This window comes from Amphiura filiformis, chromosome 6 (assembly GCF_039555335.1).
Source record: "Amphiura filiformis chromosome 6, Afil_fr2py, whole genome shotgun sequence".
Classification (NCBI taxonomy): domain Eukaryota; kingdom Metazoa; phylum Echinodermata; class Ophiuroidea; order Amphilepidida; family Amphiuridae; genus Amphiura; species Amphiura filiformis.
Window position 1 is genome coordinate 33,008,568 of NC_092633.1, and position 26,459 is coordinate 33,035,026.

The 26,459-nt window shown below is 34.3% G+C and overlaps 1 protein-coding gene and 1 long non-coding RNA gene across 2 annotated transcripts in view; one reads left to right on the plus strand and one right to left on the minus strand.

Annotated features, from left to right (window-relative positions):
- The window catches only part of LOC140155299 (uncharacterized), a 104,703-nt gene extending 90,273 nt beyond the window's left edge, over positions 1 to 14,430 (plus strand). The window contains exons 3-5 of the mRNA XM_072178074.1: positions 2,379 to 2,501; positions 3,075 to 3,212; positions 13,049 to 14,430. Of these exons, the coding sequence (XP_072034175.1) occupies positions 2,379 to 2,501; positions 3,075 to 3,186 (235 nt within the window). The 3' untranslated portion in view covers positions 3,187 to 3,212; positions 13,049 to 14,430. The remainder of the gene's footprint in view (positions 1 to 2,378; positions 2,502 to 3,074; positions 3,213 to 13,048) is intronic.
- LOC140155304 (uncharacterized) overlaps positions 1 to 26,459 on the minus strand; it is a 366,814-nt gene that overhangs the window by 156,233 nt on the left and 184,122 nt on the right. The window lies entirely within an intron of this gene.

Here is a 26,459-nt window from a genome sequence, read left to right on the forward strand (position 1 = left end):
ATGTCTTGCACTCTGCTCACGAAATATAAACACCTGTGTGTGGATAGAACATGTGTGTGGATAGAACATTCAATTATGTGTTCTTTATAAAACAATGCTTTAAAAAGTATATTTGAAATTTGTACCAGTTTGAAGCAATTCAGTTCCATACAATGCATGTGTAACGCATACATGTGTGCAGCATAATTTGTGTACCTAAATTATAAAGAGGGTGATGGTAATCGCCGCAAGGAGCGTGACAAATATCATGATGTAGCTGAGTACCTCGGGATGTATAACCTTAAAAATAATATCCTTCTATTCAATTCTATTAACTTGATATTTCCCCCTTTTCACGGCAAATAAGGCAGAGTTTTTCTAAAATGTGGGTGAAAGGTTATACACATATGGATTAATTATTCATGATCAATTTTTCCTGATTTTATTGATTTGATTAATTCAATTTGAACATGATTTCAAGGCATGATTTTTCATTGCTTTAAACTGAATTTTACGTAGCGACGAAATAATAGTAATCATATCGATAAATAGTCTTGAATCATCTGACAGTATTACAGTTTCGGGTTATTTTCATGACTTTAATACAGTTTATGAAAGATATACGTATTAAGTATTTATTTTTATATTCTGGAACAAAAATTAGTCCGAAGGGTTATTAGTCCGAAAAAGTTTAATTTAGGGTTTAGTACATTTTGGGTTAGAAGGGATAAGGTTAGGGTTAGGGTTAGCATTGTGGTTGTGGGTTAAGGTTAGCATTATGGTTGGGGTCAGGGTTAGAGTTAGGGTTAGTGTTAGGGATAGGGGTAGTGTCAGAGTTAGGGTTAGTGTTAAGGATAGGGTTAGGGTTAGGGATAAGGGTAGGGTAAGAGTTAGGGTTAGTGTTATGGATAGGGTTAGGGTTAGGGATAAGGGTAGGGTAAGAGTTAGGGTTAGTGTTAGGGATAGGGTTAGTGTTAGGGATATGGGTAGGGTTAGAGTCAGGGATAGGGTTAGGGTTAGGGTTACTGTTAGTGTTAGGGATGGGTTAGGGTGACGTTTAGGGTTAGTGTTAGGGATGGGGTTAGGGTTAGAGTTAGGGTTAGTGTTACGGATAGGGTTTGGGTTAGGGATTAGGGTTAGGGATAGGGTTAGGTTACGGTTACGGTTAGAGTTAGGATTAGAGTCAGGGTTACGTTTAGGCTTTAGGGTTACGTTTAGAGTTAGGATAAGGGTATAGGTTATACAGGGTTAGGGTGACGTTTAGGGTTAGGTAAGGATACAATTTAAAACTAAGTTAATGGCTTTTTCTACTACTAACCCTTCGGACTATCGACCTGTCGCAGGTAAAATGGATGAAAATGGAGGTAAAAGGAAAAAATAGAAATGAACGTGAAAATTGTCATCCGAAATATTTTGGAATATCCTCACATCCTGGTGTTCATCGATCGCTCCTATATATGTCTCTCAAATCTTGATCAGATCCATGCCCTAGTATTGGTTGTAATTTAAGGGCATTTGTTACACTTGTAATTTACCAAGCCCTTGAGGTGTGATGCGTTTATTAAACGGTTAAATTCGTGTAATTCCTAGACGTAGAAGACAGCGAAACGCCTCCAGACATTTAACAATAATATGCTTGTTATCTGTTATCTTCTATTGTTTTAGTGGGTTATCTATTATAAAAATAACGTCAATGCACTCGGTTATTGATCAACTATTCAAAAAGTTCAGAACCCAAAATTGAGCAATTGATGTGATTTAAAAATAGGCTCCTTCCCACTCAGGCTCCGTATTCGTTGTAATCGATGTTCATTGTTGAAACAGCTATCATTTACTTCTATTACCTTTGCTACATAGTGTTTGCTTTTGAATGTTAAGCAAATTACAGAATGATGCAATATATATTTGTGCTATATAGAGATAATTTGATGGGGCATTTTATTTTTTGAACCCCTCTTTTTTCGTTTGCTTTGTCTCTCTATAAAACTACGGTATAGCCTATATCCGTTGGTACTGTTCAATCGAGGATATAATATAATGATCACACGGTATATTGTCAGCATTCCCTGCACGCGAGGAACAAGTTAGAACATAATGTTACCAACATAAGCTATTTTACGTAAAATAAATCTACCGAAGAAAAGTAAATAGACGTCAAACATGATATGATGTATTATCTACAAATAATTATGACACTATTTACTTACATCTTATATTAAGCACATTTGACTTATATCTATATATTGAAACAATTTAATCTAAAAGAATCAATAAATATGCAGTAACTACTTAACTACATTGGATATAATACTTAACCAAGTTGATTGAAGATTATGATAACTTTACTTTGATTGATTTATCTGAAATTAATTAACCTATATATTATTATATTGTTACAGAGACAAAAGAATAGCAGATAATGATTTTGCTCAGATGAGGAGTCAAGCAGACAGAGACTTTGAAGTTGTTGCTTTCAAAAACCTACTTAAAGAATATTTAAGAACATATGGAAAGCGAGATGTGTAAGTACATACCAGTCACGTGACTTCAGTATGCAAGAAAATCTAATTAGTTCTAATTCATGAATTGGTAGAGTTCTAGGGAAGCAAGTCTTCTGCAAAACTAGAATATGAGACCTTTTTGGTTATATACTAGAAAAATAATTAATAAAACATGAAATTTGACAGCTTTTACTTATCATAGGTATTGTATACGTGCCAAAAATACAATCAAATCATGATGTATCGAGCAGAGTTGTGTCCAAAGTTCCATAAAATGTATTAAGCTGCAATATGGGTGTGTTGTATAATGTCATTTAATGTTCTTGATGTTCTGACTAATGTGAATAACCCGTATATCAAAGAGCATGTTGGTAATTAAGTACACAATTGTACACAAATGGGAAGTTGTCGTTCGCTGTTAGCGGTTAATATGCCATGTTTGTTTTGAAAATCAGTCACTGTCGATTGATTTCTAAGATATCTTTTTTCTGCAAGGGTAAACCGTGATTTGTTAATCATAGGAGCAATTTCTAAATCACAGATACCTATCGTACCAATTATTTTGCTTACGTTCATAAATCATTATAATTTCAGAGAAAAGAGATTGTCACAGAATGATTTTTCACAGCTTCGAAGTAATCTTCTTGATGAGGAATTGACGAAGCAGTTGATTGCTAAGTTTCTTCATCAAGCAGGTCGTCGCTGAAAACAGCCCCGCCACAGTCCAATAAGGTAAGAGATTGATGCGAGTTCCACATGTACTAGGATCCACAACATGCTCATCTATTAGGGGCACGGTTCTTTAACCCCAATACATATGCACATTCATTGAATGACCTTTGAACATTTGGGTATAAAAACTCATACTCTGGAACTTGAGGTCAAATTTTGCACTATGATTGTTTAATTGAGTTTATTGAACTATGTTATTGGGATGAGGCTATTGTGGGCCATAGTGATACATAGACAAACAATGTAAACCACAATAGGCTAAAGTTTATGTTGCATACGACTGTCCGGATACGGTATAGCTCTATTTTGAATCACAACATTTTGTTTAATAAAAAGTATACCCAGACATCGCTAATCCAATATTCAAAGGAACTCAATCAAGTACTCTATCACAGTGAACAGAAAAACACACATACTACAACGCAGAACACGATCAATTATTTTATAAGGAGGGATCGAGCAAACAAATCAGTTTTGCACAAAATTACGAGTATTTACAACATTTAATTATGTTCCACACCTTTGTAATAACGATAGCAATATTGGTTAAGGAACGATTCTTTTATATTTTCAATGTATTCAGTTATTTTCACATTTTACATGTATGCCATAACTAAATATCTTTATTTTATTGTAAATTTGTGATGTGAGCCTTGTGCAATCTTGCTGCAAATGGTTTGAATAAATACGAATGTGAATGTGAGACGCTCAGCTAAATAAAATCGCAAATACAATACTTATTGCAGAACTACTCGTAAGAGCATTGACCAAATCATGGAAAAAATACAAAATGAAATTAAAGTGACAAATAGCACTGGTCAGATGGTACTTTTGCTAGTAACTGTTAATTTTCAAAGTTTTAGTTAAAGAAACCTTTGAAACTGCCCGGGAGAATTGCCCACGTTAACTTCAATGGACAGGAAACTAACCACAATAGGAAACCTGCATGAATGGGGACTAATACTAGAAGCAAGTATCATTGTAACGTCCGTTTAGCACTCACACGCGTAATTAGCGGGCCACTCCTTCAAATAAAACTACCGAACATTTACATAATACACATTGCAATAATATGAAGCATTATGTTTTGGGGTAAGCAAAATAGCGGATAGAAATGCATGCTAAAATGTTTACTAATGGCCTAAACGCATTCGGTGGCAAATTAAGCAACATGTCGTTTGTCGTGGTAGTTTGTCATGGAATGTTAGATAAGAACATATCTATTATTTCTATGGATGTAGTAAAATACCACTCCCAAGAGATATATGTGACCTGCTACCACGAAATGAGCGCAAAGTCGCAAGTTTGTAGTAACGAGACATTCATGATGACTGAGTTGATGCTCTTTGTTTGCCACACAAATGTGCAAGCCAGTAGTATGTCCTCCGAGAATGGCCCATTGTGCCTCCATTCACAAAAGACATACTACTAGGCTTGAACAGGTGCGTAAGAAACAAACAAAACCAACGCAGTAGCCAGGGCGTCTCGAAACTACCAACTGCCGACTTTACGCTCATTCTGTGGTAGCAGGTCACATATAGCTCCAATCTCCACATGATTTAACGAGATGTTGAGATGTTATTATTTCCAGTTTATTTTTTGAAAAATCAATAGAGTAAACCAATAGATTCAGTCAATATTATACAAAGGTATATAAGCACTCGTCAACAAATTGGGAGAACAAATTTCATGCATATTTAAAAAAGCATATAAATGAAAATTTGTTTTCAGACTTGAAGTCTTCTTTCTTTTTTCGGTTTGCACTTTCCTCTTAACAATTTTACATTCCGAGTAAACAAATACATCATGTTGCGCGCCAAAATGACACATTTGGAGAGCTTTTGCGTGCGTAATTCCGAGACAGTTTTCTTAAGTCTTTCTTGTCACAATTTGGTTTATTTAAGTATTTTTCAATTGCTTAAAAACCAGACAAATGAATAGAATTCATGAAATGCGACTTGTACACATTCACTGACCCAAAATATTTGAATTTCATTGACTTTTTAGTCATCTACTTGAACAAAGCAGAAGATTCTTAATGTAATTAGTGTAATTTAAAAGAACAAAATGGTTGCTTGTGGAGTTGTGGCGTCAATTTGCATATACGTTCAAATAATTGCATACACAATTACTGAATAATTGTTTTCAAATTGTACCAATACGAATGATAATAATTCCCCCACATCTTGCTTCATTCTATGGGTCAGTTTCATCCAATTATTTGTCCAAAAAAGACAAAATAGAACAAAGGTTCGATTTACGTCTCAATTAGACCCAATTATTGTCTTTTTACAGAAAGATATTTACTTACTAATTTCCCGAGAGAAATACGAGTTCGCCATAAAAACTGAATAATTGATTTTTTCTTCTGCCTATTTTAGCTATAGTCTAGGAGAATATAGGTGGTCGGCTTTAAATGGGTGTCTGTAGCGTATCGGTTACACAGTTTGTACGCAAATTGATGATCCGTACATTACGATGAAAGCAGTCCCCAGAGATTGACCACAATTTTGGATATTAATGGCACAGAAGCTCAAGAATCAAGCACCTGAGGTGTTGTGATTGACCACGATGTCACAATCGCCATATCAGCTGAAATTCACGCCAAAATTTATGCTGTTTCTCTTGGGTGTCTGCAAGCAGATAATTTATACTATAGACAATAGCGATTAATTTGAATTTGGAGCAATAATCTTGATGGTTCGATGGTTATAAAGCAGCAAGAAACGAAGTTATTGAGTGGCCAGGTTGAGTGGCCATATCTTGATACTTCTCCGTATTCCACTTGCCCATTGTGCATACTCTGGCTATAGCATTGAAGCTTAAAACTCTGATTTAATTAATTTGTGCACAATTGATAGATTTTCACATCTGATCTTTTCAGTCACCGTACTCCCTCTGTTTGTTGGCTTCCCAAGTGATTTTGAACTCGGGCTTTTGCGATTATTAAACTGATAGATTCTAAAATCAGAATTGTTCAGTATTGATGTGCCATTATAATTATGCCATTATAATATCTTGCATATTTACTGTCACTAATATAATTATATAAACTTTTTCATAAAAAAGTATTTACTAGTATTTTGATGTTCAACTGAATGCGTTCATCATGGTTAATAACATATTTTTATTTATCAAAAATCGACTATGGCATAGTCTAGATGGCTCTCAATCGCTGATATGATCGTATTCTTTTGAGTCATTGCAAAAAAAAAAAAAGCATTGGATCAGGTCACATCAGGTTATGAAAGCAAAATGTCCTGGTTTTCATATGTGATGCGATCAAGCAAAATCAGTCGGAACTCGGAAATATTAAATTTTCAGTTTCTTATAGGATAGTGAAAAACATTCACAAAGCTTGATTTTGCAGAAAACCCCATTGAAATTGAACAACTAGTTCCAAAGATATGAGCAATTTAAGAGTTTCCAAAACAATAGGAAACAAAGGGTAATGTTTTCTTTGTTTGACTATATATATCTCTAAATCAATATTTCCAAGTTCCGACTGATTTTGCTTGATCGCGTCACATATTTGTTTCACAATTATTTGACAACTGCTCAAGCTATATGCAAAACCTTCCAGTGGGTATCAAGTTAACATCAGCTTAATATTTAATATTTTAGAAAGGATTTTAAGTCAAAATCTACAAGTCTATCATATTACTAGATTTGATTATTTGAAGGCGCAGAAAAAAGCACTTTTCGTTATTCTTAGAATCTGCACAGAGTTCATTAATTTAAAGGACCTTGTATCTCTACAAGGTCAAATGAAGGACAATTAATTGGAGCAATTTCAAAGTGCAAGAAAAAAAAGCCTGTCCATTTTAATTGAAATTGTCTGTGAATGGAGAAAACCTATGAATTTAATTAATTCAACCACTATCGTCACTGTAACGAATAAGTTTGTTAATGACTGTGAAATTAACATGATTTTAAAAGCCATCGGATTTTCATATTCGCTTGTTTTGCATGAAGGATTTTCTTATTCCACAGGAAAAAACAAACTGTCATTATAGTATTGACTTGTTGTTGTTGTTTTTTCCGTATATAGCTGTTATTTTGTTTTCTCAACTGTGATATGATACGTCAAACGCATAGAATGGGCATACCTTATACAGTAATGGTTTAAAGTGCTACTCTGGGATGCATGTATTTGACTGTCTACAAGAAAATAAGCACAATAGCTTATACGTTTAAATAGACGTGCAAAGCCTTCATAATACCATTAAAAGTTGACACTTAATGATTCTTTCAACTGATTGATTGTAACGAGTACCTTTAGAATAGAAAAAAAACCACACTTTGTATTACGCGCCAACCAAAAGATTTTAGCTACATCAGTAGCAATCCTTAATTTACATTGTAGGAAATTGTTTACGTATCTTTAAAAACTTACGCAGTATAATGAAATCAAAAATGGTGTCAAAAACACTGAGGGCGAAACAACTTTACCCAAATTGCTGTACATTTCATCAGAACAGTAAATAGGTTTTAGGTTAAACAGCATTCTCTGTTGTATAAATGCATTAAATTGTATTATAAATTACAGTAGTTGGTATGTGGATTTGTATCACATGTTTAAAATGAGCATCGCAAAATAACTTGTTGTCCAGGTATTTAGTGTTGATTGACGTAATGATCAGACGTGTTTTTGAAATGAGGCGACTTTTGGTTGTTATAAACATGCATTAATTTGGAATAGGTTTAGAATCGCATTTTAACATGGAGAAACTTGCAACCTCCTTGTTTCTTTTATTCATTGAAGTGCTCTTGGCATTTAAAAACAAAACTTAATCCAGAAATAAAACTTGAATGATTGTGATTACTATTAATAGGGACCTACTGACATAAATACATGTAACACATAATTATAATACATGTAAGTTTAATGAACCAAGTGGTTCCTAGAAGTGGGTCGTTGTTGTTATCGAAGGAGAAAATTGTAGCCACCCAGTGCTAACCATTACCGCGTACATTGTGTCAAGATTGCTTCCTTTGTGGCAGTGCGATACCGGGTAAACTTACTTTACAACAAAACTTGCTTCCCAATCGGTTGCCTATTATTCCTATTGTTTAATGAAAACTCGTTTTGCATACAACTTAAGCAAATATAGTCATAATACTTCTGTGTGATGTATTAATATATCTTCTCAATCGTTTTATAATCCGTGGTTTCAAAACATTTGTGTAAATTTCCAGCGTAATATTTATTGATGAATATCGTGTCTTTTGCCCAGTCGATGCGGTGATTTATGAAATTGAAAACCGCTGATAACAGTCGAAATCAAGGCCGCTTCTAAACGGGGAGGGGGGGGGGGTGCTGGAGCAAAGGTGAATTTTGCTGCCACCTCCATCATCAGCCCGAAAAGATTGACCTAATATCTTATGGATTGTTTGAAAAAGTGAAGAGCAAAAAACATTTTTGACAATTTGTCCGCCCTTTTTTCTTTAATAATTATTTTTTCCGCCCTTTTTTCTTCTGCTGCCCCTTCCTTTTTGCCCCTGCTTTTACTCCGGGGGACTCGTGCCTCAAAGCCCCCTCAATATACGCGCATGCTGTAACACATGTCAAACTGCAGTTCATTCCAAGTTTGTCTACAAATATATTCATACGCGCCCATTCTTAGTTTAGTTAATTAATGTTATATAATATTCGTTCTTCATGAATATTCGCTGTAGAAGTGATGATGTAACAGGACTAACTACCATAGTAATAGGTTAAAAACAATTTTTGAATATACCGCCCTGCACTACAAGCAGGTTCCACTCGTCACCTGTGTATGTCTGCAATCATAGATTGAATACAATACCGCTTTTTAAAGTTACTAATCTTACAGGTGCGTACAAATAAGTTATAACCAAAATTAGAAATGGGAAAACCTTTAGATATTGCACTATACTAACTGCAGCACAATCAGCGTGATAGTTTTAAGTTAATAAAACTTTTACTCTATGTACCTCGGTGAGGTAGAATTTATCTTTGTGATGCAATCAGATATTTTCTCATTATTATACAACACTCGTCGTCATTTTCAGGTGGAAGTGTTGGTAGTCTGAATACTGAACAAGTGCTTGACAATAGAAGAAATTAATTGATGTGAGGCATTATATAGTGATGCATTATTTAACTTTTTCCAAAGTGGGACTTCATTGAATATGTTTACCAATTATGTTAGAGCTGTGGGAATAAGACAACACAAATCAATTAATGGAGTGCGTCATAGCCAATTTTTTATATATTTTCTAGGAATATCAAGAGCTATCTTAAGAACCACTGAACCAATACTAGGCTTGTTTGTACTCATTTTCATTTTAATGCATTTTCCATGCTAATTCCAATTATGGTCATGACAATTTACAATTATGAAATTTTTGAATTTTTAACAAAATTATGAAACTTGTCGTCTGAAGTCGACACCCGACTCGAGAGAGTTAAAATATCTCAATACGAAAAACAGAATGCCAAGATGATCTCAAGAAAGGAATAAAGAGTTTAATATAAATTAGGTAAAAATCGACGGCATCAAACAGTCTGATCAGAATGTGAGTATGGAGAAACTCAAGGTCAAACTTGGAATGAACTGCATTTTTGAAAATAATGTTATCGAATAAAAATGTCCTTTTCATGGCATATTCTCTATGTAACTTCTACTAGTACCACTGTGAATGTCAAGTACACAACTCTTAAGTTAAGTTGCTTTAAAGTTACGGTGTTGAAACTTAGCAGACAATTACAAAAGGATAACTAAATAATATCTGAAAAATTGACATTGTTTTGTTAATTTGTTGTACCATCAGAAAATGCAATTCATTTTCTACATGTAACCTTTTGATTGGATACATTGTAGTCATTCGTTCCTTTTCAAATCTTATAATTTCAGTAAAATAAAAGCACCTGGTAATTTTTATTGGGGCACACTGGTATACTTAGGCCTAGCAGAGTTTATAGTCACTTTCAAGGCCACTTCAAAACTGGATCTAAGTCTCTCAATTTTGTTGCTATAGCAGTTTACTTAAGGCAGCTGTGTACTCTCAGACATGCATGTAGTAAAAGTGCCATAACTTTGCAATTATTCACGCAAAACATATAAACGTATACATTTTTATAAAGGCAAGACATCAATGAATCTCAATATAAATACAGATTTGGTGTAAAAACAACAATTATGAAGAAAATCACAAAAAAGTGAATTTTTGGCACTTTTTGTTAGGTACATCATAACAAAAAAACACTCTTTCCAAAAAATTTTGTTTTGCTTTTTCGTAGTCTTGAGGCACCATTCCAAAAACAGTTTTTTAGTTTTTGATATTGGCCTTATTTTTTGAGTTATTGACCATATAAGGCATCAAAATGAACTTTTTAAAATTCACAAACGCCTATTTGCACAAAATGATGCCTAAAATCGGAAATAGACCAAAATATAAGAAAATGAGAAAACCGTTTCTGAAGTCGATCCTGCTTTTTATGATGATCATAATTGCTTACCTATAGATGCTGTATTTATTGAGTTATCGTGTACCTAAATCGTCATTTTACCGAGAAAATGAACATTGAAATAAAGGCCTTTGAAGTTTAAAGTGGTCAAATTTTGCACTTTGATTAAAGCTCACAGGAGAATGCGTCATTTGGGCGAAATCTATTTATATCTTGATGTTTAAATCGGGGGAAAGAACTTGAAAAATTTTAAATTTTATCAGCTAAAACGGAGCCATTTGACCGCTAGGTTTTTGTGAAATCAGTGCTTCCGTGGTGCTTCCATAAGATGCGCCGCGCATGCAGATAAGCGTTGCGTATGCGTAGCGTATCTGTGCGTTAAGAAATTACGCGACTACAAAACGCGACGCGTTGTTGCGCGCGTGTACCCCGATGGTACAACAAAGATTTTCTTTCCTTTTAAATTGCGGAAACGAGTGAAATAGTGAAATAAAATCCAAAAAATAGAGCAGTTTGAGTTTACAAATCTGGATTTTCTTTCCTTGTATTTATAAAAAACATAACAAAGTAAATGCATTTCAAAAAAGCTCAATTTCGCGAAAGAAACAATGTCTAGAGTACACAGCCGCGTTAAGAAATAAAGGGTAATGCATGATCCTTTACACGCAAATAATGTGTTCGAGGCAGTAAAACGTAAATAATGGGTGAGGCGCAGCCGAACCCATTATTTAAACGTTTTACTGCCGAGGACACATTATTTGCGTGTAAAGGATAATGCTGCACCCTTTAATTCTTCTATTAACACAAAATAGTGTGATTTAAAGAGAAAATATCAATTTTTTGCCCAAATATTTCAAGTTGTTTACCTCAAGGTGGAGCGCATACGCGCAGCCAAAGCGTATGCACATTCCAATAACACAACCTAACATTCCATTCTCCCCTATAAGCAGGTATGCACATACAATAACACACCTCTGGCATTCCATTCTCCCCTACATAAGCAGGTGTGATGTGCGCTTTGCTGTGCGCTGTGATGATATAAGAACATAAAGTTCGTTGCCCTTGACACTTTATCGCTAATTAATTGTCTGTCACGTGGCGCGTTTCAACAAATCACAGTGCGCGATTTTGAATAATGGGCCGTGGGGGTAATAGAATTGCCATTATTCTCCAAATAAAGGATTTATGTTAAACAACATGCACAATTTATTCAAGTCTTTATATACTTTTTATACGGAATAAACAGTTCTCTGGAATCAGGAGCAAATAGGGAGAATTATTCAAGTAATACGTATATTACGTTACCCGCTCCCACGCGACGCGTTAGACAAGAAGGTTCAATGTCATCTCATCCCTCGCAGTTAAGAAGCGATTATTCAATGTTAAATCTTGAAAGTGTTTACAATCTGAATTTAATTTAAAATGAATAGATCCTAGATACTTTCATTGCTTGATTTTGAACAAAATGTATTGATGTTTTAAGCTAAGCGAAAACATATGACAGGGTACAACATAGAACACGATGGACGCAAGAGAAAACACTAAAACAATAGCAAGTTAAGAAACTATAACATAATGGGCTATTAAGTTTAAAATCCATATTTTGAGGCAACTTCATTTGAAACTCACCTCTCTCTAGTGAAGATTCATGTTGAATCTTTCTCAGAGAGTGTATGAAATTCAAATGTAGCTGCCTAATGTGTTCATTCCGTTTATAATTCACCAGCCCCTGTGGAAGACATTTCCAAACTCTTCCACAGGGGTAGTGTGGATTTTAAATGGAATAGCTCAATTCTCGTAATAACCCATCAACTATTGTTTCGCACCTACAAGATTGTATAGGCTATACAAGATGATCTTTATTTTGCGATACAAATCAGAATATAATTCTGAAGCTGCTTAATTAACCGTAGAATTCATTCCCGGAATTCATTAATTGCTCTAAAGGGATTCAATGCTTTCACTTGGTCGTTATCCTAAGAAAGTTGAAGATTGGTGCAATAATGAGTGGTAGTCCGTTGAGACTAGACAGAATCTCTTAATGTTTCAGCAAACTGGCCAATGTATGCAACATGCATAAACAACATTATAATATTTTTCAAGTACTCTTTACCACGATTTGGGACAAATTCCCTAATGTTTTCAGTAATCAGTTACTTGAAACCAACATTCAAGAAATAGACCATCTGACTAATAATATATATGTATTGTTTTATACAAACCTCTTCGCTTGTTCTCAAGTTACTCGAAAACGAATAATTACATTGCTCGGGTTACGTAAGTGTGGTGGAACCTACCGGTGATGTAATTTTGATGGTGTACTTTACTTTATAGCGTAGAATGATAATACCAAAGCAAATAAATTTCATCCTATTTATCATTTTTTTCTTCTTTATTACAGAAAACCGGACCTGACGGATTTGACTTTACACTACGGACCATTAGACGTGTATAGCTCAAGAAAACTCTCAAAGCCAACACGATTGCAACTTATTATGTAGTCAACGAGGAAACTCATTTTACAATGGTCTGTGTGTAATGCCATGTGCGCTAGGCCGAGTGATGCCTTATTATTGTCGAACTGATGTGTAAGACCATTCAATAGTGAGATCAGCTTTCATACATATATTTTTATTTGATACATGATTCAAATTGTATATAGAAAGAGAAAAAAAACACATAGTATAATGGTCTGATTTACAGAGGAAGATGTTGTTTTTGTATTTTGAATCCAAGCCTTAGTTATTTAAAACAGGGAATTACCAGAAAATATTTGAGATTATTAATGATTATCCCTTGATTTATATGTAGACTAATATGAATTTATGCGAGAAAAATATTTGTGTTATGATAGCAAATGTGCACTTACCGGATACAATTAGAGTACTTGTAAAAGTATTTCGTAGTAAATAAAAGCATTTTAATATCTTTCACAATGGGGACATTTATATTTGAGTCATAAACTGCATAGTTACTCTAAATACAAGTTTTATTCGACAGAAAAGGAACACTATTGTAGATAATGTATATTGTTGCATTTTAATTGAATAATTCTCCAACATTTTTAAAGAATAATTCGCTGAAAGAAAGAGTCGACTCCACACGAAGTAGATACACTAGAATACACTCTTAAAGAATTGGTTAACGTCTTGGAGGTAAATATTCTTGGCTCTTAATGTTGATGATCTGCACTATTGCATTTAGAAGATAGGGTGGGTCCATTCCAAATAGTACAATCTATTCAACTACATGAAATATGTGTTAGCTTACACTTCCAGATTCCTCTTGCTGCCGCCCCAGAGGTACACTACTACCCAGCTATTTCATTGGTACTCTAGAGTACCCGTGTGGGTTCTTTAAAGTACACACATCACATACGCACAGTATAACTGGTACAGGATTGGTATTGCACTGGTACGTAGTCACAAAGTAGACTACTCTAGTCGGCAGTAATAGGAATCTGGAAGTGTCTTTTAATCAGGTGTGTTTGCCCATGCGTTGTAATGTTATTACATTTAAGTTTTAAATCCTACAACCCTTAGAATAGAATCAATTATAATAGGGTTAGCGCACCTTACAATTTGTTAGTCTAATCGATCAATTCATCAAGACAGTGCGCATTTGTTCTTATTCCTGAAATAGAAAACCTCTAAGCCTGAATTTGTGTATACGTGAATGCGAGTCTTCAACGTAAACGAGTGTGAACTTTATTTTACAAAATGTAACTGATTAAATCTTAGTACCCGGTACCGACAATCAATTGGAAACGAGTTGGTAAATTTGGACAGATCTCATTTGTCTGATTTCTCGTAGTATGTACGTGTGAGACACAGCCCTTTTACGTTTGTAAAAAGATGTGCAATATCTGTATAATTTGAAAGTGCTGTAAAAGGCATAAAGTTGACATTGTTGCGTAATAATTTGGTAATGAATTACTATATACAAATTAATTTAATCCTCGAATATCCACAAGTGTAATTAATTCCTGTTTAAGTGTAGTTTTTCCGCCTCTGCGCACGATTTCTCACCATTAAACAAAGTTGTAACAAATCCAAACCAAACTCAATTAAATGATTGACTTTGGTTGTAAAATAACTTTTTTCTAAACACTTGGAATAATGTTCACAATTTAATAAGTGAAAAAGGGGTTGGTGGACAGATAATTTGTACTCTGTTTGATTGGAGTCATTAAAACCAAGTTCATTGTTGTTGTGTTTAGAGTACTTGCGACTGTATTCGTGTAATGTTTAACTACAAAATAAATTGAATAATGTTTTCACGAGTGACTACGCCACACGACTCGCTGCACTATTTTGTCGTCGTAATTTGATAGAGAAATTGAACCCGCCGATTTTTTAGCAGTCAACGTGATATAACATATGTTGCTTCTTACGAGGCATGCAGTCCATCTGGTAAACGTACATTAGACATAGATACTTGCTAGGTAGGTAGTCTACCTAAATAATGTCCTTTCTTTGTTGGCTGGGTAATATCAGTAAGCTTCATTAAGAGGTAAACGTAGATGTCTTTAGTGTTAGGTTGGTCTATTTATTTGTAACTAGCACGTTCTGGTTCCTTCCAAAACCCAGCAGTGGTAGCAACCTATCAGAAGTGTTTTCTTTCTCACTTGTTGCATTTAAGTTGAATTAAGAACAGTGTATTCACCTTTAGAAACACACGCTAATAAGAAATAACTTCATTTTGTTGTGTAATCGAGCTTGTTATATCATCAAAATGAGCTCATTAAATTAATTAGCTTCTTCAAATAAATAATTGATATACTAATTAAGTACATAATTTGCATTTACGCAATTATCACGAATTTATGACAGAAAACATAATTATTGGTATAGTAATTCAATAACATATTACAGGTTATGCAATCACAGCCATAAGCTGCCATAACTAGAAACAATGTAGCTGTACAAATGTATATTTTAATATTTCAAATAAAGAAAAAACATTCAAGGACACTGCAAAAAGAAATTATTTTCGTGATGAAACAATAAAAATGACAAATTTTGTAAACTAATAAATCTACAATCGTTGAAATATTAACTTGTTTGAATTCATGAACACGTGAAACAGTTGTATTGTAATTTTATTGCGTACTTGATCCATTGAAGCAACATTAAAACCCACGTTCACATTTCCGCCTTTATGATGAACATGATGAAAGCATGGATCGACCTTTATTTGACATATCTGAAGGTTTACGTGGATACATTTTAAGTGGTAAATCATCAATGTCTAGTTTAAAATTGACAATAAATCAGTAAGAATGCGTGGCGTTGAATTTTAGTAAATCAATAACTCTAAAAGAAGATTTTGAAATATTAACGATAGATGTATCATGCGAAACAATGCCCTTCAAATAACATAGTACATTGCGGTCCTTAGAGACAGTTGGGCTTAAGTTTAAAATGCTGACAAGTGATTTCATCATAGTATTATTTTATGATAAAACTTATAAATTTTCATTTAAAAAAAAAAATGCAATTAACAGCTTATTACAGTCATTATCACGGAGATAGTTTAGAATGTGAAGGGCAAATTCAATGTCAATTCTGACGTCGTGTTGACTGTAGTTAATGGCCGCATGTCTAGCTACTTAATGTTTGAATTCTTTATTTATCTAATTCTGAGAAATTCTTCGCTTCCTGGACAAGTAAGAATTTTGTGAAGTTCCCTGAATGTACTGACGCTGCCATGCAGCACATTGTTTCAAACTCATGACACATTATTTGTACAAATTGTGTGTATGTACTTTAACCCACGAATCGATATTAAATCAGACTCGGAAAGAAAACAGAGATTGTAATCATTGTAGTCTTCTTTGGTCTTTTACTGCAGCTGTATAAATAATGATATTCTAAGAATGAAAGATGAACTGCACAGAATATGACCTAGAACTATATATTTATTGCTTCATACAAGCCCGTATGCTAAGGAAGGGCGCCCCAGATCTCAACTCACCAAATTCTAATTATTAATTGAGGCTTCATGTTCAAAAACTTCTGAGGATCCCATGCGCCGCAGAAGAGCTGCGCGCTGACGTGCCAAAGTCCACTTAAAAAATATTCGACCCCACATAAATAATTCCTGGCTACGAGACTGGCTGATGTGGTGCTTATCAGCCAGCCACTCCCCTTAGTATTGGAGGTGACGCGTAAATTCCTAAGATTAAAAGTTATTCTATTCGATTGCGATGAGGAACAAATCTAAGCTTAGATTAAAAATTCTTAATCTAACATATTAAAATTGAGCTAATCTGAATTAGATTACCATTTTTAATCCAAAAGATTGGAATTCAAACCCATTAGGATTATTCTTGGATTAGTGTTTATGTTAATCCAAGACTAATCCATGCTTAAATCAAATATAAAAAGTCAATCTTATGGATTTTAATTTTAATCTATAACATTAAAAATGGTAATCTAAGTTAGATTAATTCAATTTTAATTTATGTGATTAAGAACTTTTAATCTAAGCCTGGATTTGTCCATCATCGCAATTGAATAGATTAACTCTTAGGAATTAAAGATATGTTGGGCTGTTATTAAGGGCACCCTTATCACTGTAGCCAAAACTGAAAGGTCCATATTTTGTGATAAACACACAAAGACCACATAATTCCCCTTACTTAATTCTGGCGATTCACAATACGATGCGTCGACAGCGGTTGCTCTTGCTAGTCCAATCTTTGACCTCCACTGTCGACATCGCCGTTCTAGCCACCATCACGCGAGTGTGATAATAATAATGTTGAAAACAGCTCCACGGATTCCGTTTGATTAGATAGAAAATGGATCTAATAATAATATAATTGTAAATTACTGTTTTACTGCACATTTCTCGTGTAACATCATTATATTAACATTTAAACACACAATGACATTATGTTCCTGTGTTCTATTCGTATTACGCGGGCTTTGGATGTTGACATGTTCCCATTATATACTGCGTATTTTGGCCTCTCCGCAGCAAACGTTGGAGGCGCATCGGATTATGAATCGACCGAATTGTTTTTAAATATTAAAAAGCCATTTGAAACAATATAATTTCTGTGGGTCGTTTCTGATTAGTGTTCTCGCCCGATTACCCATATCATTGAAATTAGGTCCAAATGTTCACCTCTCACTGTGCCTCCCATAAGTTTTTAAATTTTTCTATTACTAAAAGCCCCCTTTCTTCGAAAATGGCATACACTGTAAGAACAGTTGGGTAAAAATTGACCCAACCCTGGATGCCATATGAACAACCCTTTTGTTGGTAAACTATCACTCTTGTTGGGTGATATTATATATTTTAGCTTATTCTTGTGTAAAGTTGACCAAAGAATAAGCTAAAATATTATTTTATTTAATAATAATATTTTTACTAGGGCAAGCACGTTTTGGATAAAAACATTCAAATTATGTCAGTGTCCTACTTCCATCACTATCAGTATCACATCAGGCAAAAGGTTTGAAACTTGCAGAGTTTCCACAAATTTAGCATATGCAAAAGGGTTGCATGGGCAAGGAATGCTTGTACGTCAAAGGCCCGGCAAACATTTTTGTTTGGAAACTGAAGGTGGCGATTTGGCGGATGATTTCGGAAATTCACCACTGGCGCACGTAAGTATTTGTATTTGTATCCAGGGGCGTAACTAGAGAGAAGCAGGAAGGGCAAACTGCCCCTCGAAAAATTTTCAGGGATAAAATGAGGACGGTAAAGAGTAAAGTGTCCTTAAAATGACTAAAATGGGACAACAAAAAATGAGCATTGCCCTAAACGTCACACCATTAAAACTTGTATATTAATGATTTGTTGAACTGATTGATTATAATGATACCTGTTGAACAGAAAAAAACCACTTTGTATTACGAGTCATCCAAAGGCGCCAACCAAAGGATTTGAGCTACATCAATGGCAATCCTTAATTTACATTAATATAGTAAATTGTTTACGTATCTTTAAAAACTTACGCAGTATAATGAAACCCAAAATGTTGTCAAAAACACTTTACCCAAATTGCTGTACATTTCATCAGAACAGTAAATAGGTTTTAGGTTAAACAGCATGCTCTGTTGTATAAATGCATTAAATTGTATTATAAATTACAGTAGTTGGTATGTGGATTTGTATCACATGTATAAAATGAGCATCACAAAATAACATGTTGTCCAGGTATTTAGTGTTGATTGACGTAATGATCAGACGTGTTTTTGAAATGAGGCGACTTTTGGTTGTTATAAACATGCATTAATTTGGAATAGGTTTAGAATAGCATTTTAACATAGAGAAATATGCAACCTCCTTGTTTCATTTATTTACTGAAGTGCTCTTGGCATTTAAGCAAAAAACTTGATCCAGAAATAAAACTTGAATGATTGTGATTATTATTAATAGGGGCCTACTGACACGTAATACATACATGTAACACATACATGTAAGTTTAATTAACCAAGTGGTTCCTAGAAATGGGTCGTTGTTGTTTATCGATGGAGAAAATTGTAGCCACCCAGTGCTATAACCACTTACTGCGTCAAGATGTCAGTGACACACACGACTTGCTTCCTTCGTGGCTGTTAGATACCGGGTAAACTTACTTTACAACAAAACTTGCTTCCCAATCGGTTGCCTATTATTCCTATTGTTTAATGAAAACTCGTTTTGCCATACAACTGAAGCAAATATAGTCATAATATATCATAGAATAATTCACGATTAAAAGAGCTATGAAATATAATACTTTATATACATTCTCAAATGGAAAGTCTATGTGATGTATTAATATATCTTCTAAATTGTTTTATAATCCGTGGTTTCAAAACATTTGTGTAAATTTCCAGCGTAATATTTATTAATGAATATCGTGTCTTTTGCCAAGTCGATGAGGTGATTTATGTAATTGAAAACCGCTGATAACAGTCGAAATCATTATTCCAAAACAAAGCCGCGCAAGCTGAGTAAACAATGAGAATGTAAGAGACATTACTTGAAAAAGAGATGATTTATATTCTTCGGAATAGGGTGATTTGGAGGTCGATTAGGTTTTGTAGGAATAAATGTTCACACAAGAGACGGACATTTTGTTGCGCAGAAAAAGTGTGAAATTGTTAAGAGGAAAAGTGCCGCATTGTATTATCATTCAGGCAATTTTCTAAAAAATCAAAAGGTTTTCGGTTCAGTGGTTACAAGGAAACAGATGATTATATATAGTGGCGTACCCAGGCCGCTCCTACCCGGGAGCTGGAGAAAAGGTGAATTTTGCCGCCCCTTCATCAACAGACCGTAAAGGTTGACCCAAGGGTCACGGTGGCTCAGTGATTACGGCCTTTGACTCATAATCAGAGAGCTTGCTCGACGTGCGTGGGTTCGATTCCCCGTCCCACCACCGTGTTGCGCCCTTGGGCAAAGCGCTTTGCCTTGCTTGCCTCACCCCACCCAGGTGCAATGGGAAGCTGTTAGGGGTAGTCACAGTGGTTGTACTGATGGACCCTGCGCCACTTGTACGCTGCAAACGTGGTTCCGACATATTCTAATGACGGCGGAATAAATGTAAAGCGCTTTGAGGCTGTTTACGGCATAAAGCGCTATATAAATATCTCCATATTTTTTTTAAAAATATCGTTTTGGAAAAAACATTTTTGACTTTTACTGTATGTACCTCAATGACGTAGAATCTATCTCATTGATGCAATCAGACATTATCTCATTATAATACAACACTCGTCGTCATTTTCAGGTGGAAGGGTTGGTAGTCTGAATACTGAAATGTGCTTGACAATAGAAGAAATTAATTGATGTGAAGCATTATAATTATAGTGATGCATTATTTAACATTCTCCAAAGTGGCACTTCATCGAATATGTTTACCAATTATGTTAGAGCTGTGGGAATAAGACAACACAAATCAATTAATGCACTGCGTCTTAGCCAAATTTTTATATATTTTCTCAAAATATCAAGAGCTATCTTAAGAACCACTGAACCAATACTATGCTTGTTTGTACTCATTTTAATGCATTTTCTTTGCTAATTCCAATTATGGTCATGACAATTTACAATTCTGAAATTTTTGAATTTTTAACAAAATTATGAAACTTGTCGTCTGAAGTCGACACCCGACCCGAGAGAGTTAAAATATCTCAATACGAAAAACAGAATGCCAAGATGATCTTTAGAAACGAATAAAGAGTTTAATATAGGTAAAAATTGACAGCATCAAACAGTCTGATCAGAATGTGAGTATGGAGAAACTCAAGGTTGAACTTGGAAAGAACTGCATTTTTGAAAATATTCTAAGTTCATTTTATCGAATATAAATGTCCTTTTCATGGCATATTCTCTATGTACCTTCTACTAGTACCACTGTGAATGTCAAGTTCACAATTACGTTAAGTTGCTTTAAAGATACGGTGTTGAAACTTAGCAAACAATTACGAGAAGGATAACTAAATAATATCTGAAAATTTGACATTGTTTTGTTAATTTGTTGAACCATCAGAAAATGCGATTCATTTTCTACATAAAACCTTTTTATGGGATACATTGTAGTCATTCGTTCCTTTTCAAATTTTGTGATTTCAGTAAAATAAAAGCACCTGGTAATTTTTATTGCGACACACTGGTATACTTTTTCAGGCCTAGCAAAGTTTATAGTCACTTTCAAGGCCACTTCAAAACTGGATCTAAGTCTCTCAATTTTGTTGCTACATAGCAGTTTACTTGCCATTATTCTCCAAATAAAGGATTTATGTTAAACAACATGCACAATTTATTCAAGTCTTTATATACTTTTTATACGGAATAAACAGTTATCTGGAATCAGGAGCAAATATGGAGAATTATTCAAGTGCGTATATTACGTATATTACGTTACCCGCTCCCACGCGACGCGTTAGACACGAAGGTTCAATGTCATCTCATCCGTCGCAGTTAAGAAGCGATTATTCAATGCTAAATCTTGAAAGTGTTTACAATCTGAATTAAATTTAAATGACGTGTTTTACTGAAGAGATCCTAGATACTTTCATTGATTGATTTTGAACAAAATATATTGATGTTTTAAGCTAAGAGAAAACATATGACAGGGTGGTCACCATAGATCAGGATGGACGTGTTCGACAACACTAAAACAATAGCAAATCACATGAAACTATAACAAAATGGGCAATTCCGTTTAAAATCCACATTCCCCCTGTGGAAGATTTTGGATATATCAGGGGCGTAGCCAGCTTTCTTGGTTAGAGGGGTAAAATAATTTTCGGGGGGGGGCACAGACAAAAAAAATATTGCAGTTACATCATACAATACATAATGATTTTGTTTTTTAGAGTGACTGTACTCTTCGAGCTTCCAACTAAGGCTTTATTGTGACGATGTGCGCGCGAAGCTAGCAAAAAAATTGTATTTTACACTATTTTGGCCCATGATCGGGGTGAATTTTGGTGGAAAAGGGGCTCCATGCCCCTTTTCTTTTCCTTTGCCCTCCAGATTTTCTCTTTCATTTTTTGTCAGAAGGGCACTTTTTTCTTTGGCACTCTGCCCCCCTTGCCACCCCGCTGGCTACGCTACTGGGGTATATCTTCTACAGGAGGAAAATGAATTCAGATGGAATGAAAACTTTAGGCAGCTTCGTTTAAAACTTATCCTCCCTTTGTTGAAGATTCAGATTGAATCTTTCTCAGATGTTGTATGAAATTCAAATGCAGCTGCCTAATGTGATCATTCCATTTCATACGCCCCCTGTGGAAGATATTTCCAAAATATTCCACAGGGGTAGTGTGGATTTTAAATGGAATAGCCCAATTCTCGCAATTACTCATCATCTACACTTTCACACATACAAGTTTGTATAGCCTATACAAGATGATCCTTATTTTACTATACAAATCAGAATACATTTCTGAAACTGCTTAATTAACCGTAGAGTTCATTTAATTGTTCTAAAGGGTTTCATAATGCATTCACTTAGTCGTTATTTCTAAGAAAGTTGAATGTTGGTGTAATAATGAGTGGTAGTCCGTTGAGATTAGCAGAACCTCTAATGTTTCAGCAAACTGCCCAATGTATGCAACATGCATAAACAACATTATAATATTTGCAAGTAATCTTTACCAGGATTTGAGACAGATTCCCTAATGTTTTCAGTAATCTATTACTTTTAACCAACATTCAAGAAATAGACCATCTAACCAATAATATACATATATGTATTGATTTATATAAACCTCTTCGCTTCTTCTCAAGTTACTCAATAATGAAAAATTACATTGCTCGGGTCACGTAAGTGTAGTGGAACTTACCGGTAATGTATTTTTATGGTGTACTTTACTTTGTAGCGTAGGATGATAATACCAAAGCAAATAAATTTCATCCCATTTATCTGTTTTTTCTTCTTTATAACAGAAAACCGGACCTGACGGATTTGACTTTACACTACGGGCCATTAGACGTGTATAGCTCAAGAAAACTCTCAAAGCCAACACGATTGCAACTTATTATGTAGTCAACGAGGAAACTCATTTTACAATGGTCTGTGTGTAATGCCATGTGCGCTAGGCCGAATGATGCCTTATTATTGTCGAACTGATGTGTAAGACCATTCAATAGTGAGATCAGCTTTCATACATATATTTTTATTTGATACATGATTCAAATTGTATATAGAAAGAGAAAAAAAACACATAGTATAATGGTCTGATTTACAGAGGAGGATGTTGTTTTTGTATTTTGAATCCAAGCCTTAGTTATTCAAAACAGGGAATTACCAGAAAATATTTGAGAACATTAATGATTATCCCTTGATTTATATGTAGGCTAATATGAATTTATGCGAGAAAAATATTTGTGTTATGATAGCAAATGTGCACTTACCGGATACAATTATAGTTCTTGTAAAGTATTTCGTAGTAAATAAAAGCATTTTAATATATTTCGCAATAGGGACATTTATATTTGAGTCATAAACTGCATAGTTACTCTAAATACAAGTTTTATTGGACAAAAAAGGAACACTTCTTAGTGTAGATAATGTATATTGTCGCATTTTAATTGAATAACTTTCCAACATTTTAAAAGAATAATTCGCTGAAAGAAAGAGTCGACTCCACACGAAGTAGATACACTAGAATACACTCTTAAAGAATTGGTTAACATCTTGGAGGTAAATATTCTAGGCTCTTAGTGTTGATGATCTGCATTATTGCACTTAGAAGATAGGGTGGTTCCATTCCAAATAGTACAATCAATTCAACTACATGAAATATGTGTTAGCTTACACTTCCAGATTCCTCTTGCTGCCGCCCCAGAGGTACACTACTACCCAGCTATTTCATTGGTACTCTAGAGTACCCGTGTGGGTACTTTAAAGTACACATATCACATACGCACAGTATAACTGGTACAGGATTGGTATTGCACGGGTACTCTAGAGTAGTCACAAAGTAGACTACTCTAGTCGGCAGTAATAGGAATCTGGTTGTGTATTTTAATCAGGTGTGTTTGCCCATGCGTTGTAATGTTATTACATTTAAGTTTTAAATCCTACAACCCTTAGAATAGAATCAATTATAATAGGGTTAGCGCACCTTACAATTTGTTAGTCTAATCGATCAATTCATCAAGACAGTGCGCATTTGTTCTTTAGTTTTATTCCTGAAATAGAAAACCTCTAAGCCTGAATTTGTGTATACGTGAATGCGAGTCTTTAAAGTAAACGAGTGTGAACTTTATTTTACAAAATGTAACTGATTAAATCTCAGTACCCAGTACCGACAATCAATTGGAAACGAGTTGGTAAATTTGGACAGATCTCAATTGTCTGATTTCTTGTAGTATGTACGTGTGAGACACATCCCTTTTGCGCTTGTAAAAAGATGTGCAATATCTGTATAATTTAAAAGTGCTGTAAAAGGCATAAAGTTGACATTGTTTCGTAATAATTTGGTAATGAATTACTATGTACAAATTAATTTAATCCTCGAATATCCACGCGGGTAATTAATTCCTGTTTAAGTGTAGTTTTCCGCCTCTGCGCACAATTTCTCGCCATTAAACAAAGTTGTAACAAATCCAAACCAAACTCAATTAAATGGTTGGCTTTGGTTGTAAAATTGCTTTTTTAAAACACTTGGAATAATGTTCACAATTTAATAAGTGAAAAAAAGGAGGGGTGGTCAGATAATTTGTACTCTTTTTGATTGGGGTCATTAAAACCAAGTTCATTGTTGTTGTGTTTAGAATACTTGTGACTGTATTCGTGTGATGTTTAACTACAAAATAAATTGAATAATGTTTTCACGAGTGACTACGCCACACGACTCGCTGCACTATTTTGTCATCGTAATTTGATAGAGAAATTGAACCCGCCGATTTTTTAGCAGTCAACGTGATATAACATGTTGCTTCTTACGAGGCATGCAGTCCATCTGGTAAACGTACATTAGACATAGATACTTGCTAGGTAGGTAGTCTACCTAAATAATGGCTTTTCTTTGTTGGCTGGGTAATATCAGTAAGCTTCATTAAGAGGTAAACGTAGATGTCTTTAGTGTTAGGTTGGTCTATTTATTTGTAACTAGCACGTTCTGGTTCCTTCCAAAACCCAGCAGTGGTAGCAATCTATCAGAAGTGTTTTCTTTCTCACTTGTTGCATTTAAGTTGTGAAATAAACGACATTACGCGTCTTTCTGTCAATTATTTTCGACAAAAGTTGAATTAAGAACAGTGTATTCACCTTTAAAAACACACGCTAATAAGAAATAACTTCATTTTGTTGTGTAATCGAGCTTGTTATGTCATCTAAATGAGCTCATTAAATTAATTAGCTTCTTCAAATAAATAATTGATATACTAATTAAGTACATAATTTGCATTTACGCAATTATCACGCATTTATGACAGAAAACATAATTATTGGTATAGTGATTTAATAACATATTACAGGTTATAGCTGTCCAAATGTGAATTTTAATATTTCAAATAAAGGAAAAACATTCAAGGACACTGCGAGAAGAAATTATTTACGTGATAAAACAATAAAAATGACAAATGTTGTTAACTAATAAATCTACAATCGTTGAAATATTACCTTGTTTGAATTCATGAACACATAAGACGTGAAACAGTTGCATTGTAAGTTTATTGCGTATTTGATCCATGTTTATATAAAGCAACATTAAACATTATAACCCACGTTCACATTTCCGCCTTTATAATGAACATGATGAAAGCATGGATCGACCTTTATTTTGGCATATCTGAAGGTTTACATGGATACATTTAAGTGGTAAATCATCAATGTCTAGTTTAAAATTGACAATAAATCAGTAAGAATGCGTGGCGTTGAATTTTAGTAAATCAATAACTCTAAAAGAAGATTTCGAAACATTAACTATTAGATGTATCATGCGGAACAATGCCTTCAAATAACATATTACATTGTACGCTACACATTACCTGGGCTTAAGTTTAAAATGCTGACAAGTGATTTCATCATATTATTATTTTTACGATATAACTTATAAATTTCCATTTACCAAAAAAAAGAAGCAATTAACAGCTTATTACAGTCATTATCACAGAGATGTCAATTTCAATTCTGACGTCGTGTTGACTGTAGTTAATGGCCGCATGTCTAGCTACTTAATGTTTGAATTCTTTATTTTTCTAATTCTGAGAAATTCTTCTCTTCCTGGACAAGTAAGAATTGTGTGAAGTTCCCTGAATGTACTGACGTTGCCACGCAGCACATTGTTTCAAACTCATGACACATTATTTGTACAAATTGTGTGTATGTACTTTAACCCACGAATCGATAT